The 20152-nt window shown below is 38.5% G+C and overlaps 1 protein-coding gene across 2 annotated transcripts in view; it reads left to right on the top strand.

The window, feature by feature from the left end:
• LOC101428841 (zinc finger protein 596-like) overlaps window positions 1-20152 on the top strand; it is a 158269-nt gene that overhangs the window by 83891 nt on the left and 54226 nt on the right. The window contains exon 6 of one of the 2 annotated variants that reach the window (XM_071218757.1): window positions 14693-17512. The exons of the other annotated variant lie outside the window; for it this stretch is intronic. Coding sequence (XP_071074858.1) covers window positions 14693-14779 — 87 coding nt within the window. The 3' untranslated portion in view covers window positions 14780-17512. Of the gene's footprint in view, window positions 1-14692; window positions 17513-20152 lie in introns of those variants that run through there. 2 annotated transcript variants of the gene reach the window in all.

Here is a 20152-nt window from a genome sequence, read left to right as displayed (position 1 = left end):
GAGAATATGTATTGCATGATTTCAATTTTTTTAGTTCCTTGATACTTGTTTTGTGCCCCAACATATATTCTGTCCTGGAGAAAGATCCATGTACCCTTGAGAAGAATATGTAATTTGCTTTTGGGTGTAGTCTGCTATATATGTCTGTTAGGTCTAGTTGGTTGTATGTATCTGTATCATTCAAGTCCTTTACTTCCTTATTGATCTGCTCACTAGGTTGTCTATCCTTTATTGAGAGTGATTTGCTAAGCTCTCTTACTCTTATTGTAGAACCTTTGCTTTTTTCAATTCAAATCTGTCAGTATTTGCTTCATATATTTTTGGGCTCTGCTGTTAGGTGCATATGATTCATAATTGTTACACATTTCTTTTGAAATATCCCCTTTTTCAGTATGTAATGATCGTCTTTGATCCTAATATGTGTTTTTTTTTTTAAGATTTATTTTTTATTTATTTCTCTCCCCTTCCTCCCTGCCTCCCTGTTTTCTGCTCTCTATGTCCATTAACAGTGTGTTTTTCTGTGTCCACTTGTGTTCTTGTCAGTGGCACCAGGAATCTGTCTCTCTTTGTTATGTCATCTTGCTATGTCAACTTTTTGTGTGTGTAGCACCACTCCTGGGCAAGCTGTGCTTGTTCTGGGTAGAACAGCTCTCCTTGCAGGGTGCACTCCTTCTACTTTGGACTTCCCTACATTGGGGACACCCCTGCCTGGCACAGCACTCCTTGCATGCATCAGCACTGCACATAGGCTAGCTCACCACATGGGTCAGGAGGCCCTGGGTTTGAACCCTGGACCTCATATGTGGTAGGCAGATGCTCTATCAGTTGAGCCAAGTCCACTTCCCCTAATATGTGTTTTGATTTAAAGACTGCTTTGTCCTATATTAGTAAGAGCCACCTCAGCTCTTTATTTAAATATACATTTTTATTTCTTTTTAAAAGATACTTAGATTACATAAATGCTACATAGAAAATATAGGGGATTCCCATATGCCCTGATCCCAACCCCTCCCATTTTTCCTTCATTAACAACATCCTTCATTAGCGTGGTCCATTTGTTACAATTGATGAACACATTTTGAAGCACTGACACTAAGCATGGGTTGTAGTTCATATCATAGTTTACACTCTCCCACACAATTTTGTAAGTTATGACAAGATATATAATGGATTGTATCTGTCATTGCAGTGTCATTCATGGCAATCCCCAAGTCCCAGATATGTCCCCATAATACACCTGTTTTTCTCTCTTCCTCCCTTCAGGACCTCCAGTGGCCACTGCTTGCATATCATTGATAAAAGTTTCTCCATTACTAGAATCACAGTAATTGCTTAATAGAATAGCAGAAGTCTACTCTAGTTCATTGTTCATTCTCCAATCCTGAGGATTTCTGGGATCATGATGCCTACTTGACCTCTAGTTGAAAGGGGGCTTAGATCCCATGGGACATGTGGATGGGCCTGTCTTGCTTGCAGTTGCACACATTCTCTGTTCCTTGAGATGGTTGTTGTCTCTCATCATCTCCTTGTTAGTTGTCCTGGGTAAGTCCAGTGAACTGGTGAGTAGTTGTTGTAACTCTGCTGAGATTCGTGACCCAGTTGGCACATGGACAGCCCAAAGATTAATCTCTTGAAGATTCACTTATCAGCTCTAGGATTAACTATAGGTTCAAATAGAAGGAACAGAAGAGCCATGTGTAGGGAAACCACAACTGAGTACAACTCTGTCACACTTGGGAACATAAATTCCAATGTAGGGCCCGCTGGCAGGTCACCAAATTCCTGAGCTGTCTTCTCTGCCCATAGTGTCTGGATGTCTCCACTATTTGAGGCAATATTTATTGTGTCAGCCAATGTGATCCTCCTGAGATATGCATTAGTGTAACCTCTGGAATGACCTCCTGACTCACTTTGAAGACTCTTAGCAATATAAACTCATTTGTCTTTACTCTTTCCCACTATTAGTCAATGTCTTTTTCTAGTTGCATTGCTAGTTGGTGCGTGGTAGTAATCCTTCTGTGCCAGGGAAGCTCATCTCCAGGAATCATGTCCCCACTGGAGGGAAGGTAATGCATATGTATGCTGAATTTGGCTTAGAGAGAGGCCATATTTGAGCAACAAGGAGGCTCTCGGGAGGTCACTCTTAGACACCCTATAATACTAGTCTATGTTTCAATTCCAAACATAAAGGTTCACAAGTACAGTCATCAATATCAAGGCCTGGTCAGTGGTCCATGTTCCTTCAGTAGTCGTTGCCCCTGTCCTTGGGCAATTCTTACTGGCCCCACAGAGAATGTGGCAGAGCTCCCCAAGATGGGAATTGAATATTCTTTCAATTATTTTGTGACTCTACACTCACTGTGACATTGCCCTATGAACACTTGACCACATTTATATGCCTTATAGGTATGCCCCCAGATGGGCCTTCCCCCTTGTATCCCCAGTCACTGATACCCTGCAGCGATGAACTTCCCCTGCCAGTTGTAACTCTTCTGTGATTCAAAACTTCTTCAAAATGAAGCTAAGAAAATAACCAAATTCAATTAATAAAAAAATAATAGTGATAGTTTTAAAAATAACAAATAAAATATAAACTTTAAAAAATTTTGGAATAGTAAAAAATTAATTAAAAATATAAAATTAAAAACATTTTTGTCATTACATCTATCCTTTGAGATCTCTCATCTTGTCTGTACATGACATTTTTTCTGTTTATTCCCCCAGTGTCATATTTTTTTTTTTCGTTTTTCCTTCAAAGAAGCTTTAAGTTATAGAAACATCACTTACAGAATAGAGGGGATTCCCATGTACCCAACTTCTTCCCTCTTTTCCCCCTTTCCCCTATTAATAACATTTTACATGTGGATCATACATTTGTTATAATTGATGTACAAATATTGAAGAATTGTTACTGACCATGATCAATGATTTGCATTATGGTTTACATTTTGGGCCATACACTTTTATAAATTTTGATGAAATTTAACATGGCCTGTGTCCCAAAGAAAGGCAATGTTTCAATATTTATAAACCAACTGTAACAAATGTGCCATCCTCATTTCTCTTTTTTTATTAATATATTTTTTATTAAATTGCCTTTTTTCAAATATTTAAATCACAAAAAATGTTACATTAAAAAATATAAGGGAAGCGGACTTGGCCCAGTGGTTAGAGTGTCCATCTACCACATGGGAGGTCCACAGTTCAAACCCTGGGCCTCCGTGACCCATATGGAGCTGGCCCACGCACAGTGCGGATGCGTGCAAGGAGTGCCATGCCACGCAGGGGTGTCCCCCACATAGGGGAGCCCCACGTGTAAGGAGTGCACCCTGTAAGGAGAGCTGCCCAGAGCTAAAGAAAGTGCAACCTGCCCAGGAATGGTGCCGCACACACATGGAGAGCTGACTCAACAAGATAATGCAAAAAAAGAAACACAGATTACCGTGCCGCTGACAACAACAGAAGCAGACAAAGAAGACGCAGCAAATAGACACAGAGAACAGACAACCGGGGTGGGTGGGGGGAAGGGGAGAGAAATGAATAAATAAATAAATCTTAAAAAAAATATATATATATAAGAGGTACCCACATAACCCACACCCCACTTCCCACTTCTCCCACATCGACAACCTCCCTCAACATTGTGGCACATTCATTGCATTTGACAAATACATTTTGGAACACTGCTGCATTATGTGGATTATACTTTATATTGTAGTTTATACTCTCCCCCAGTACCTTCAGTGGGTTATGGTAGGATAGCTAATGTCCAGCATCTGTCCCTGCAATATCATTTACAACAACTCTAAGTCCCAAAAATGTCCCCACATCTCAACTCTACTTCCCTCTGCCTGCCCTCAGCAACTACCTTGGCCACTTTGTCCAGATCAATGCTACAGTTTCTTCCATTATTAGTCACAATAGCTCTATAGTAGAATGCCAGTAAGTCCACTCTAATCCATATTTTATTCCTCCATCCTGTGGACCATTTTGGTGATGTCCACTCAGTTCTCTTTCGGTTACAACTTGCATGATATAATTTTTCCATCCTTTCACCTTAAACATATTTGTATTTTGAATGTAAGATAATGTTTCTTGCAGGCAGAATATAGTTTTTTATGCTTTTTAATACATTTTACCCTTTTGCTTCCTTTTGACTGAAAAGTTAATTCCATTTACATTTGAAGGCAAAACTGATAATATAGAAATTTCTTCTGTCATTTTTCTATTTTACATTTTTAAGTCTTATGCTGTTTTTTCTCTCACTGTAGCATATATGGCTTTGAATTTTTCCCACAACTCTTTCAGTTCTTTCCCCTTCTAGTCACAGAGGCACTTCATTTCTTAGTATGTATACAGCAATCCTTGAGAAATAATTGTGAGCTCATGACTGATAAGTAAAATGTATGATTAGAATTCTTTCCCAGAAACTCAAAGAATAACCTGATCTGTGAACTGCTTGATGACCTTTCTATCAATAGATCCCTTAGTAATTACTGTAAAGATGTAACTTTAGCCCTACTGACAAACCTTGCAAATGCTCATTTTACATATTACTGTGAAAGTGTAACTTCTGCCCTGCTAGAAAATGTGGTGAATGTCTGTGTCTTGTTTATCTCTCTTGAACATTACAATTTTAATTATGCAACCCCCTCACATGCCCCCTCTGCACCTAGACATGTGGTAAAAACCAAAAGACCCCTCTTGCTTTGTTGCACATGGGGCTTGAGCTTCAGAAAAGTCATGCTGTCTACCTGCTGCCACAGATTAGGATTTAGGTCATGACCAGTCTCAAATTCTCAAAGAGAGTAGACCATTGATGCTGATGCCCCATATAAGCCCCCTATTAAAACTCTTTGTTCACCAAGCTTGAGTTTTCTCAATCTTTCTTTGGTCTGGTATATCTCTCTCAGTTGGGTAGGAAGCTGCCATTTTACATGCCTCCCTGCTAAGAACACTCACTTCTGTTTAATATTAATTTGCTTTCTTGTGTCATACAATTTTGAGTGCCTTCCAAATTCTGTCTGGATGTTTTCATTTGTTTTTAACCCATGAGTTTAAAATGCGGCATACTAAATATATAATAATTACCTTAAGTTTGATATCTACTTAACTTCAATAGCACGCATTTATACTATAAACCTCTGAACTCCCACCATTTCTTTACTTTTACCACTTACATTTTTGTACATTGTATGTATAAAAGCCTTTATTTAGCATAACCTTATATGCATTTGCATTTTAGCACTTTTAGGAAGCAAGAAGTGAAGTTACTTATCAAGCAATACCATACAATAATGCTGGCACTTACAATTACCCAAATTGTAATTTTTATGCAGATCATTGTTTCTTTAGACTGTTTTGAAGCACTTTCTGTTGCACTTTCATTTCAGTCTAAACAACTCCCATTAGCATTGCTTGTGAGGCTAGTCTAGTGGTGATGACATCCCTCATTTTGTTTAACTGAGAATTGTTCATTTTCCTTCATTTTTGAAAGAGTGACTCACTATATATAAATTTTTGCTGACAGTTGTTTTCCTTCAGCACTTTAAGTATTTCAACCATATGCCCTCTAGACTCCATTGCAGGTAAAATTTTGCTTTTCTCTTGCAGCTTTCAAAACCCTCATTCTGCACATTTGGTGGTGTAATCAATACATGGTGGGATATGTATTTTTCATGGTTATCCAGTTTGGTGATCCCTGAGCTTGCATTTGCATATTCATACCTTCCTATAAGTTTGTGCAGTCCTCTGTTGTTGTTTTATGGAATATCCCATCTGGTCCTTTATGTCTTTCTTCTCCATATGACAGACTCATGAAGTGTATATTGGTATGCAATTGATGTTTTAGGCTATTTTCACTTTTATTATCTCTTCTTTTTCTGCTCCTCAGCCTGACTCATTTCAAATATCTTTACTCAAGTTCACCACCTGCCCCAATCTGCTCTTGAAACCCTCCTGACCATTTTTCATACCATGTGGACTCCAACTCCACTCCTATTGTTTTGGTACTTTAAAATTTTTCTTTTTACTTAGATTTTCATATTGTTCATTTATTGTTTTTCTGATATCATTTAGCCCTTTATCTGTACATTCACTTGCACTCTTGAGAACTTTTAAGACCTCTTTTTAAAAGACTTTATTGAGTATATCCACAGTCTCATCTTTGTCATTGGTATTTTCTGCATTTTTATCCTCTTCCTCTGAATGGATCATAATTTCCTGTTTCTCCGTTTGTATGGTGTTCTTTTGTTGCACCCTGTATTAATATTGAAAATGTTAACTCTTGGATTTATGCCTGGGATTTTTTTTTTTTTTTTTTTTTTTTTTTTTTGCATTTTGTAACCAGCTGAGTTACAAAGGTTAGAAAACATTTGCTTGGACTTTCCAGAGCAGGTTGAAGCAATAACTTCCCCCAGAGTCAGTATCCAGTGATATGAATTTGATATTCGAAAACTGTGATCAGTGATCAGCTGTGCCTGCCCTCTTATAGGGGAATAGCATTTTTATATCCCTTTCTGTCAGTAGCAGCTAGCCAGGTACTGCACCTCATGTGGGTAGCCTGCTGTGAGATTGTATGATGGGCAACAGCAGCTGCCACACAGAGAGAGCAATTACAGTTTTTTATCATAGTTTATTGATCTTTTACTCCTGCTCTTCCCTGGATGTTGTACAGTGATCTTCTGGACTCTGGACATTTAGAATAGGTGTTTCATGTACTCTCTACCTGTTTTATACTTGTGAAAGAAGGACTGAGTACAGGAACTCCATACTTTGTTATCTTCCCAATCCAGGTCACCTCTTCAATTCTAATAGTCTCTAGAATACTGACTGGCCTCCCACTCACCACATATTATTCTTGGAGGCATATTTGTAATCCTGGTTCCAGAATGAGAAGAGATATAAGAAGTCATGGGCCAGGGACTGTATGCTAGTTATTGGAAGAGCCAACATCACTGATCTCAGGATTAAAGCAGCTATTAAACTCCTTGGAATTCATGGGGGATTATCAAAGACCCATAGATTGATATGCTTCTTTCAGAGTATGTAGAGAGCATGCCATTGGTACCCCAACTGTGGGTGATTTATCTCTACCCAGGATGGTAGATAAGAGGAAAACCCTCAGTTTAGCCCTCAAGCCCATCAATCTTGTTTTGCTCAAGACACCACCATACAAAAGGTATTAAAGAATGAAGAGAGCTGGGGAAAGATGGTATCCAAGTGAGTGCACCCTTGTCATCTCTCCTGCAAAGAACCAGCTGAGTGGGGATGGAATGCTGCTGGAGCAGGTAGTTTTGGTAACCTACAAAGCAGGAGGTGTCTGGACATTGATCTGCAGACTGCAACAAAAGTAGTGCTTGCTGAAGGGAACTTAGACAACAACAAGAAAATAGAATAAGAACAACAAAGTGTCAAAGAGAAAACTTAACACACACACACAAACAACACCTAAATAAACCCAAAGACTAGATACTGAAGCTAATCAACAAAATAAACTCATCAAGGTAAAATGATGACCAGACAGCAACAAAAATTACAAACCATACCAATAATCAGGGAAACATGACCCAAACCAATGAACAAACAAAATCAAGAAGAGGAGTGGAACATCAAACAACTAATCAAAGATCTCAGAACATATAATAGAACAATTTAAAGCAGTGAAGGAAGACATTAAGAATATTAAAACACTTAGAGAGCATACAGAAGAAATAGTAATCATACAAGAAAAGATAACAGATATGATGGTGATGAATAGCACAATCTAAGAAATCAAAAATACACTCTCAGCAAATAATAGCAGACTTAAAGAGGCAGAGGAAAGAATTAGCGATGTGGAAGACAGTACATCTGAAATCAAACAGATAGTAGAATTGATCAATAAAAAACAGAAAAAGTCCTTCAGGGATTTAGGGACCTGAATGACAACACAAAATCCACAAACCTACTCATTATAGGCATCCCAAAATGAGAAGAGAAGGGAAAGGGGACAGAAGGGGTGTTGGGGGAAAAATGGCTGAAAACTTACCAAAACTATTGAGGAAGATGGACATACATATCCAGGAAACACAATGCACCCCAAAATAACAGAAATCCCAACAGGCCTACCCCAAGACAAATACTTGTCAAGGTATCCAATGTGCAAGACAAAGAGAAAATACTAAAAGCAGCAAGAGAAAAGACAACCATCACTTACAAAGAAGACTTAATAAGATTAAGTGTTGATTTCAATTCTGATATCATGGAGGTAAGAAGGCAGTGGTATGACATAGTCAAAGTACTAAAAGAAAAATATTTCCAACCAAGAATATTCTATCCAGCTAGGCTAGCATTCAAAAATAATGGAGAGTTCAAAATATTCACAGATAAACAGAAACAAAGAGGATATGCCAACAAGAAACCTGCCCTTCAAGAAATACTAAAGGGAGTTCTGCAGGAGGAAAGAAAAAAACAGGACAGAGTTGGAGGAAAGTGTAAGAACAACTACAAGGACAAAAAGAAAAAAAAAACAATATATGGCAAACACGATCCAAAGAAAATATGGCTAATATAAGTAATTCCTTAAAAGTAATAACAGTGAATGTCAATGGATTAAACTCACCTGTTAAGAGACACATATGGGAAGAATGGACAAGGAAATATGACCCATCTATATGCTGTCTACAAGAAACACAACTTAGACCCAGGGGGATTCAAGGACATTGAAAGTGAATGACTGGAAAACAAACTTATAGGCAAACATCCAAAAAGTGACAAGACTAGCTATATTAATATTGGACAAAATAGACTTTAAATGCAAAAATATTGTGAGAGACAATGGTGGACACTACGTATTAGGGAAAGGGATAATCTTTCAAGAAGAAAGAACAATAATAAACATTTATGCCCCTAATTAGGGCACCTCCAAATACATGAGACAAACACTGGAACAACTAAGTGAAGGAATAAATGCCTCTACAATCACGGTGTGGGACTTTAGTACACAACTGTCACTGTTGGACAGAACATCTCAACAGAGAATCAAAGAAACAAAGACTTTGAACAATATATTAGAGGCCCTAGACCAAATAGAAATATACAGAACATTACACCTAAATGGAGCAGGATGTACATTCTTCTTAAGTGCACATGGATCATTCTCCAAGATAGACCACATGCTAGGTCACAGAGAAAGACTCAATGAATTTAAAAATTTGAAATCATACAAAATAATTTCTCTAACCACAGTGGAATGAAGCTGGAAATATGCAAGGGCCAGAGGCCCAGATTTGGCACAATGATATGGAAGTTAAACAACACCCTCTTAGAAAAACAGTGGATCAAGGAGGAAATCTCAAAAGAAATCAATAACTACCTTGAAACTAATGAAAATGATAACACAATATATCAAAACGTATGGGAAATAGCAGAAGCTGTACTGAGAGGTAAATTCATAGCCATAAATTCATACATTGAAAAAGAAGAAGGAGCTAAAATGGAAGAACTATGTGCACATTCTGAGGAATTAGTTAAAAAAAAAAACAACTAACCCCAAAGGAAGAAGAAAGAAATAACAAAGATCAGAGCAGAGCTAAATGAAATAGAAATTAAGAAAGTGCTAGAAAAAAATAAAAGAGTTGGTTCTTTGAGAAAATCAATAAAATTGACAAACCCTTAGCTAGACTAACAAAGAAAAAAAGAGACAGGATGCATATATACAAGATAAGAAATGAGTGAGGGGATATCACCACTGATCCCACAGAAATAAAGACTATCATAAGAGGTTACTTTGAGAAAGTATTTTCCAACAAGAAGGACAATTTAGAGGAAAGGGACAAATTCCTAGAGACACACAAGCAGCCTACATTGATGAAAAAGAAATTGACAATGTCAACAAACAAACACAAGTAAGGAAATAGAATCAGTCATTAAAACCTCCCAAATAAGAAGAGCCCTCTGCCAGATGGGTTCACAGGTGATTTCTACCAAACATTCCAGAAAGAACTAACAACAATATTGCTTAAACTATTCCAAAAAATTGAAATAGAAGGAACATTTTCTATGATGCCAACATTACCCTAATATCAAAGTCAAACAAAGACACCACAAGAAAGGAAAATTACAGACAAATCTCTAATGAACATATTTGTGAAAATGCTCAACAAAATACTGGCTAATGTATATGAGGTGCAGAGGTGCCCAAAGATGTACTTACCAAATCCAATGGATGTGTCATGATGATGGGAACGAGTGTTGTTGGGGGGGGGGAGAGGGGGGGTGGGGGGGTGGGGTTGAATGGGACCTCACATATATATTTTTAATGTAATATTATTACAAATTCAATAAAAAATAAAAAAATTAAAAAAAAAATACTGGCTAATCATATTCAATAGCACAGTAAATGAATTATACAGCATGACCAAGTGGATTTCTTTCCTGGTATGCAAGGATGGTTCAAAGTAAGAAAATCACTTAAAATGTAATACACCACATAAACAGATTGAAGGAAAAAAATCACATGAACATATCTATAAATACAGAAAAAACATTTGACAAAATACAGCACCCTTTCTTGATAAAAACACTGCAAAAGATCAGAATAGAAGGAAACTTTCTGAACATGATAAAGAGTATATATGAAAAACCCACAGCTAACATCATTTACAATGGTGAAAATCCTAAAATCTTTCCCTCTAAGAACAGGAATAGGACAAGGATGTTCACTATCACCCCTTCTACTTAACATTGTGTTCCAAGTACTTTCTTGAGCATTGAGGCAAGAACTAGATATAAAAGGCATCCAAATTGGAAAGGAAGAAGTCAAAATTCCTTATTTTCAGATGACGTGATCTTATACATAGAAAGCCTTGAGAAATCCACCACAAAGCATCTAGAATTTATAAATGACTTCGGTAAAGTTGCAGATTTTAAGATCAATGCACAAAAATAGTAGCATTTCTGTACACCGGTAATGAGGAATCTGAGAAGGAAATCAAGAAATAAATACCATTTACAATAGTAAATTTTTAAAAAACCAAATACCTAGTAATAAATTTAATGACATGTAAATGACTTATATACAGAAAAATACACAACACTGTTCAAGGATATCAAAGGAGACCTAAACACATGGAAAAATATTCCCTGTTCATGGCTAGGAAGACTAAATATTATTAAGATGTCTATCCTACCAAAACTGATCTACAATGTTCAATGCAATCCCAATAAAAATCAACACAGCATTCTTTAAGGAAGTAGAAAAACTATGAAATTTATTCAGAAAGGAAAGAGACCCCAAATAGCCAAAGACATATTGAAAAATAAAAATGAAATTGGAGGAATCACACTACCGGACTTCAAAACATACTACAAAGCTACAGTAGTGAAAACAGCATGGCATTGGCACAAGGATAGAGACACTGACCAGTGGCACCAAATTGAAATTTCAATATAGATCCTCATATATACAGTCATCAGATATTCAACAAGGTCACCAAACATACTCAACTGCAAGAGAATGGCCTCTTCAACAAATGGTGCCTGGAGAATTTAATATCCATATGCAAAAGAATCAAAGAGGATTACCATCTCACATCTTATACAAAAATCAGCTCAAGATGGATCAAAGGCCTAAATGTAAGAGCCAAGACCATGAAGACCTTGGAAAACAATGTAGGGAAGCATCTACAGGAACTTGTAATAGGAAATGGATTCATGAACCTCACACCCAAAGCATAAGCAGAAGACAAATAGATAAATGAGACTTCCTCAAAATTAAATCCTTTTACACCTCAAAGGGGTTTGTGAAGAAAGTGAAAAGACAGCCTACCCAATGGGAGAAAATATTTGGTAACCATATATCTGATAGGAGAGTAATATTCTGCATATACAAAGAACTCCTATATCTGAAAAATAAAGACAACCCATTTTAAAAATGGATAAGAGATTTGAACAGATGCTTATCCTAAGAAGAAAAAAAGGCTAAAAAGCACTTGAAAAAATGCTCAGAATCACTAGCTATTAGGGAAATGCAAATCAAAACTACGATGAGATACCATCTCACTCCTATGAGATTGATGGCTAGCAAAAAAAACCAGAAGACTACAAATGTTGGAGTGGATGTGGAGGAAGGGGAACTCATCCACTGCTGGTGGGAATGGAGAAGGATACAGCCATTCTGGAGGACAAATTGAGTTTCTCAAAAACTAGCTATAGCTTTGCCATATGACCCAGCAATTCCACTGCTGGGTATATACCCAGAAGAACTGAAAACAGGACAAAAACCAATATATCCACACCAGTGTTCATACCAGCATTATTCACTGTTGCCAAAAGTTGGAATCAACTCAAATGCCCATCAACAGATGAATGGATAAATAAAATATGTATATAGATCCAATGGAATACTACCCAGGTATAAGAAGGCATACAGTACAAACACATGAGATAACGTGGATGAATCTTGAGAACTTTATGTTGAGTGTAGCAAGCCAGGCATTGAAAGCCAAATACTACATGACCTCTCTAATATGAAATAAGCAAATCAAGCTCTCAGACTGCTAGACACTGTATGATACACTTACAGGAATTTGGTGTGGGAGAGGAAGGTTGCAAGCTGATGCCCACATGGATGAAATATATGATAAGCTGGAGGTAAGTATTCATACAGGGAAGGGATAAATTGGGGTCATAGGGATAACTTTGGGTGGGGCTTTGCAGGTTTGAGAGGGACTAGGGTTGGGAAGATAGGTCAGATGGCCCAAGGAATTGGGGGGAGGGTTGGGGGAACTCTTGAACATGGAAGATTGTCAGGTAAGTGATTGAAACTATAATGTTGAGAAAACTCTTTAAAAATATTATGAGGAAGGATTACCTGTTTAAGGTGCTCAAGGGGGCATCTGGCACAGGGGCAGGCTTCTAGGGAGTGTGTGAGTGTTCATCTTGTCATAGTGTGTTTTATCATTAGGTGGAGACACATACAATGAGTGTGAAGGTGTACTCACATCCTGGGGAGACCTTTTGGATTCATACAGAGGGAATTGTGTCTCGAGAGAGAATTGGTGGCTCCCAAATGGGGAGGGCAGTCTCATATGTCAGTACTTCAGCATTGTTGCAAGTATTTGAATCTAGTCCTTCAAGTAGTGATGATTGATTGTCACTGTTGGTCTTGAGAGGAGGGGTGAAAGGAATGAAATAGATCTAAGCAGGGTAACTGAGGGGCATGAAAATGTTCCACAAGATCATGCAATGATGCATATAGGACATGATAATTTAAATGAAAAATGTATAAAAGCCTATTGGCTAAAATGTAAACCATAATGTAAAACATAGGGAAACTAAAATTTTAGAAAATCCTACAGTCTAAAATATAAACTATAATGCAAACCAAAATGGAATCATGATTGATAGCTATGTTCCAATATCTGTACCTCAGCCACAGCAAATTTAACATAAACATGTAAAAAGATTATTGCTGGGGAAAGGGGAAGAGGGTTTGATGTTGGATATATGGGAGTCCCCTATATTATGTATATTTGACTTTGCTGTGATCTAAAACTTTTTTGAAGGCAAAATTAGAAAAAAAAAATTAAAGGATGTAGACACTGAGGAAGAAATGAAAGAAATTGCCTTGACACTATACATACAGGGCAACACCTATTACAGTGGTGAAAGGCAAAATGTCAAAAACAAACTTTTATATTTTTCATTTGTTAATACTCAAATTTATTTTTATAGTATTTTAGTTTTTCTAAATTAGTATGTATTCTATTTCTAATCTTTACATCTATCATATTATTTCATTTTCCTATTAATTGAATTTGCAGTATATTAGGCTTCATTTTTTAAGAAGTTTTGGAACACAAGAGGGGTTCAACTATGGCAGGGTAGGACTGCTGGTGTGGGGTGTTACTGATGGGAGACACATGTTTGGCAGGGAGTTCTCCAGGGTATGTATATAGGGTATATAAAAATTTTTGGATATTCATTGGGTGTTTTCATAGTAGTTATAGTTACAAATGACAACTGAGTGCTGAGTTCCTACCCATGGGAGCTCTGTCACATTCCCTGATGGAACAGCAACAATCTCCCAAGGGCAAAGGCAAAGACCAGTGAAGAAGGATGGTCCAGTGATGAGCCCTTGATACTGATGATTATGTTTATGAGTCTGTGTGCCTGAAATTTTAACTAGGCCTAGAGCTGCAGGGTGTCTAAGAGTTACCTGCTGAGAGCCTCTGTGTTGCTCACATGTGGCCAATTCCTAAGCCAAACTCATCATGTAAATGCAATACCTTCCCCTTAGCATGGGACATGACTCCTGGGGATGAGCCCCCCTGGTGCTGAGGGTTTATTACCAATCTCTAATTTGTGATGCAACTATAAAGAGACCTTGAGAAAAAGGTGGAAATGGTAAAGACATATGAGTTTATATGGCTTAGAGTCTTGAAAAAAGAACAATGAGGTCAGCAGTGTGGTCACAATTATGTACAACTCAGCAGGATCCCAGAGACAGCCAAAGTAGATACAATCCCAAGTACTGGTGTTCCTGAGGGCTATGGAGACACAGTTTCTACAATCATGGTGGCTGGCTCTAGAGTTCAGTGCCTTGTCAGTGGGCCCTACATGGGAATTTGTGTTCCTGAGTGGAATGGTGTTGGACTCAGATGTCAACTTTCTACACATGCCTCTTCTATCTCTTTTTCTGAATCTGTAGTTTGTGCTGGGGTTGGTGTATACCCAGGAGACTTCAATCTCTGGACTGGCAATGTGCCAGCTGTGCCCTGAGACTCAGCAGACTTGAAAATCCTACTCTCTGGTGTGTTGGACTTGCACAGGTCAGTTAACAGGGAGTAGAAGATGATCAACCATCACACCAGGGAGCCGAGAGTGCCTACAACTCCAAGCAGGAGAATCGCATCCATCAACCATGAGTCTAAGCCCCCTCTCAATATTGAGGTAGAGTGTACATCTCCAACGCAGTGTCCAGGGGATGGAGGAATAAGTTATGGATTAGAGTGAATTTACTTGTATTCCACTATAGAATTATTGTGACTAGTAATGGAAGAAATTGTAGCATTGATCTGGAGAAAGTGGCCAAGGTAGTTGCTGATAGCAGGGAGAGGGAAGTAGAAATGAGATGTGGGGGCATTTTTGGGACTTGGAGTTTTCATAAATGATATTGTAGGGACAGATGCTGGACATTAGCTATCCTAACATAATCCACTGAATGTACTGAGGGAGAGTATAAATTACAAAGTATAATCTATGTAATGCAGCAGTGCTCCAAAATGTATTAACCAAATGCAATGAATGTGTTACAATGATGAAAGAGATTGTTGATGTGGGAGGAATGGGGTGGTTGGGTGTGGGGTATGTGGGAACCTCTTATATTTTTTGTGCTTTATGTATATTTAAAATGATAATTTGATAAAAATAATATATATAATGATGAATATTATTTCCAAAAATAAATTCCATTGCATATTTTCCAAGGTACTCTACTTGCACCCCAAAATCAGTGGAACAATTTGCTCTGCAGTGCATCTTTTAACAAAGGCTTAGTCACAAAAAATCTTTTAGTAAATTAATAGTTTATTACTTAGCAGAAATCACCCAAAGAACAGAAGAAAAGATTGAATCATGCATGACCCGTGTCCCAGGTATGCCAACTATTCAGGTCCAAGTTGGTAGATGTCCTTCCCCAGAGGAATGACTGTACTCTTTTCAGTGTTGAGTATTTTTAAACTCAGAATCAAGAGGACAATAAATCTTGATGTATTTTCTCTTACTCATTTCACAGTCTGGAATTTTGTACACTTACATACACTGAAAAACTGGCATTAAGGTAAATCACATCACCTTGATGGTTCTTTAATATCAATAGCCTGATGAAATGCCAGAAAAAAATAGCCTTTTTTCCATGCAGTGATCTGAGAGAATTAAAAAGACTTGTTATCTATGGAGTTTGATTAGTAACAATTGTTTCATCAATTGTAACAAATTGTCAACACTAATCTAATATGTGAATAATATGGATAATTGTGTGTGGGTGAAGGGATGTTGTATGGCATTTCCCTATATTTTTATTGTAATTTGTATGGATATTAATCTAAACTTCTCTAAATATGAAGTTAATAAATAACCACACTAGAGTTTCAGGTCCCTTGAGTATACATCAACTCCAGCGCCAACCACAGTTCTGGTAAAAATAACAGAATAGGCATGTGTAGAAAGGTCATGTATGAGTCCAACTCCATCACACTCAGGAACACAAACTCCAAAGTAGGGCCAACTGGCATGGCACTGAACTCCAGAGCCATCTGCCATGGCTGTAGAACCTATGGGTCTCTGTAGCCCTCAGGAGAACCAGTACCTAGTTTGGCTGTCCCTGGGACCCTGCTAAGGTGTGCATAAGCATTACCCCTCTGATGACCTCCTGAATCTTTTTTGGAGATTCATAGCCATATAAACTCATTTGTCCTTTCCATTTCCCCCTTTTATCCAAAGTCATAAAGCAGTTTTTAACACCTGATATTACATGTAGGCTGAGATATTCTACTGGTCTGAGTTGACCCTTTTATTCAAGGTCTTTTTCTAGTTACATCATCAGCTGGTGCTTGGTAGTAATCCCTCAGCACCAGGGAGCCTCATCCCTGGGAGCCATGTCCGATGCTGGGGGGGGGGGGGCAGGTAATGCATTTACATGCTGTGTTTGGCTTAGAGAGTGGCCACATTTGAGCAACATGGTGGCTCTCAGGAGGTAACTCTTAGGCACCCTGCAGCTCTAGGCCTAATTCATATTTCAGACACACAGGCTCATAATCATAGCCATCAGTATCAAGGGCTCAGGAGACCTGAATCTCTGGACTGTCCATGTGACAGCCAGACCCTGAGCCTCAGCAGACTTGCAACTCCTACTGTCTGGTTTATTGGACTTACCCTGGCCAGCTAACAGGGAGGTGAAGAAGGTCATCCACTACATCAGGAAGCTAAGAGTGCCTATAATTGCAAGCAGGAAAATTGCATCCATCATCCATGTGGAATCTAAGCTCCCTCTTGATATAGAGGGGGAGAGGACATAACCATTCCAGGGTCCACAGGATGGAGGAATAGAGTATGGATTAGAGTGGACTTACTGATATTCTATTCTGGAACTATTGTGATTCGTAATGGAAGAAATTGTAGCATTGATATGGAGAAAGTGGCCATGGTAGCTGCTGAGGGTAGGGAGAGGGAAGAGGAGATGGGATGTGGGGGCATTTTCAGGACTTGGAGTTGTCCTGGGTTGTACTGTAGGGACAGATGCTGGACATTGTATGTCCTGCCATGGCCCACTGGGCAGACTGGGGGAGAGTGTAAACTACAATGTAAACCACTATCCATGTGGTGCAGCAATGCTCCAAAATGTATTCACCAAATGAAATGAATGTGCCATGATGGTGAAAGAGATTGTTGATGTGGGAGGAGTGGGGTGAGGAGGGTGGAGGGTATATGAGGACCTCATTTTTTTAAATGTAACATTAAAGAAAATAAAGGAGGAAAAAATATACATAAATAAGATAATAATAGCCACACTAAAGAATGAAAGAATAGATATAAAAAAGGCAACTATGATCACTAATAAAGTATGGGTGATTTCAGAGATCTCTTTTCTTGTGGGGAGATGAAGTGAACTTCAGGTTTAGCTATGAAGAATTTGAAGGACGGAGCCATGCAAAGTGCTAAGTATGAGCTTTCCCAGCAGCAGTCACAAGAAGGCCAAATGCCTAAAATAAGGAAAGAAATGCCCAGTTCAAGGTACAGTAAAGGGAGTGGGGAAAATTGGTTAAGGATGCAACCAGTGAGGTAAGAAGAATGTAGATCACATGGTAGGACACCATAAGTTTGGATTTTATTTGCAGAATCTATATGGAGAGGGAGCAGAAGCAGCAGGATGAGCAAGGCATGTTCTGGGTAAGTTAACCCCTATTTGTTCTAATGTACTATTGTAAGGAAAACACAAATGAGTTATAAGCTGTTTCTGCCTAACTTACTGACTCTATCCTAAATATTGTGTCTGAGGGAAATATATCAATTAATGGATGAGATACTAGAATAAGAAAATATTACTAGGCCTATTTCAGTTGGCCTTGACTATGTTGCTTCTCATCTTCCCCCCAACAACCTTGCTCAATCGCCACAGATATCTCCTCTCTCTCTCCCTGACTTTCATTTAGCACATAAGCATGTTCTTCCCTCTCTTTATGTCTCATCCAAAACTCATATAACCCCACCAATTTAAATACAGCTCCCTCCCTCTCCTCTCAGAGGTAAGGTTCTTATATGAGTCTTAGGCCATTACCTGGTACCATTAACTCATTTCCAGTTCAACCAGCTGTGATCTTGTCACACTTCAGCTAACTATTCCAATGAGACTGCTCTTCTAGGGAAACAGATATGGCTCAACCAATTGGGCTCCAATCTACCATATAGGAGGTCCAAGGTTCAATGCCCAGGGCCTCCTGGTGAGGTCAAGTTGGCCCATGCAGAGTGCCAGCCCATGCTGGAATCCTGCCCCATGCAGGAGTACTCCCCTGCATGGGAATGCTGCCCAGTGTGGGAAAGCCACCCTGTGCAAGAGTGCCAGTCAATGCTGAAAGCTGGTGCAGCAAGAGGATGCAACAAGGGGCACAGGAGAGAAAATACGATGTAGCAGAACAAGGACCTGAGGTGGCATAAGAGTAATCACCTCTCTCCCACTCCAGAAGGTCCCAGGAGTGGTTCCTGGATCTACCTAATGAGAATACAAGCAGACACAGAAGAAAACACAGTGAGTGGACACTGAGCAGACAATGGGGGGTATAAAGGGGAGGAATAGAATAAATCTTAAAAAAAAAAGAAACTGCTCTTCTAAAGTTATCACTTACATTCAAGACCTCAAATGCAATAGACACGTTCCTTTCATTATCTTCTTCATCATTTCTTCCTGATTTCTCATCATTGTTTTTATGTTTGATTATGTTCTTCCCTACTACCACCTGGGCTTACACATATCCTTTCTGAATCCTACCCCTAGGTTTTTTTCTTCTCAGTCTAGTCTTTCTCTATTTATCCCTCTCATATCGGTTCCCCCAATGTTCAATCCCCTACCCATATACCCCTCACTCTACATTCTCTCAGAGTTTCCACACCCAAACTATGGATTTAACTGAATCACTATGCAAGTGAACCCAGCCCTTCACATCTAATAAGAACTGTCTCCTCAGCCCCACACCTGAATTTCCAGTTGGACTCGCATGGACACCTCAAACTAAAGCTCTTCCCCACAAATTCTCCCCCTCCTCCCTGTCAGTGAATTTTACCACCAATGCACTAAGCCAGAAGATGGAAGATTTCCTTGACATGTCCTGCTCTCTCATTCATTGATGCAGTTAGTGATGATGTGTCAACTCTACTCCCTAAATATATTTTCTTAGTCTCTCTCTTCCTCCTTGTTCTTCCTGCCATAGACTTAGCTCAAGTCAGAAGGTTCCTACTAGTTCCTCTGCTTCTTGACTGGCCTCTTTCCAATTCATCATCTTTATTGTTGATGTTATAAAATATAACACCCTTATTAAAAATCTTTCAACTGTTTATGTCTGCACAGTAAAGTCCAAATACCTCAGCCATTCATACCAAAAATCTAATGGCCTGGCCACAGTTCATCCCTCCAGCCTCTCCCCCTATCATCTCATCAGAACTATGTTGTACTAGAGGTCAGGTTATTTTAAGCAGGATTCTGAGGAAAATTCTCAAGTTATTAATCAAATTCTGATCAAGTAATTGGAATTTGTGTAAGTGCAGAAATTGGTTTAAACACAGTAATGGGCATTGAGAGTATCCAAGAAATGAAGAGAATATAAAGTTTGAGTACTGATTCCTGTTTTTCTTTGAAAATCCATTAACATCTCTAGGAATTCAATTTAGAAAATTCTACTGAAGGCATTTGGAAAAACCTTCAGTATAACTGTTCCTAGAATATGATATGCTTCCTTGCTTCTCCACCTCTGTGTTGGGTACCATCCATCCATTCACTTACTCTTGCTTTTTCATTCCAAAACATTCATTTTACATGAACTGTAAAGGTTCTAGTAAAACTAGTAAAGGTTGGACATTCAGAGGGAGAACATGACCTACATGAGCAAAAATAGTAAAC

The sequence above is a fragment of the Dasypus novemcinctus genome, chromosome 12 (assembly GCF_030445035.2).
Source record: "Dasypus novemcinctus isolate mDasNov1 chromosome 12, mDasNov1.1.hap2, whole genome shotgun sequence".
Lineage (NCBI taxonomy): Eukaryota > Metazoa > Chordata > Mammalia > Cingulata > Dasypodidae > Dasypus > Dasypus novemcinctus.
Note: the sequence above shows the minus strand (reverse complement) of the source record. Positions and strands in the feature narration are given on the sequence as shown.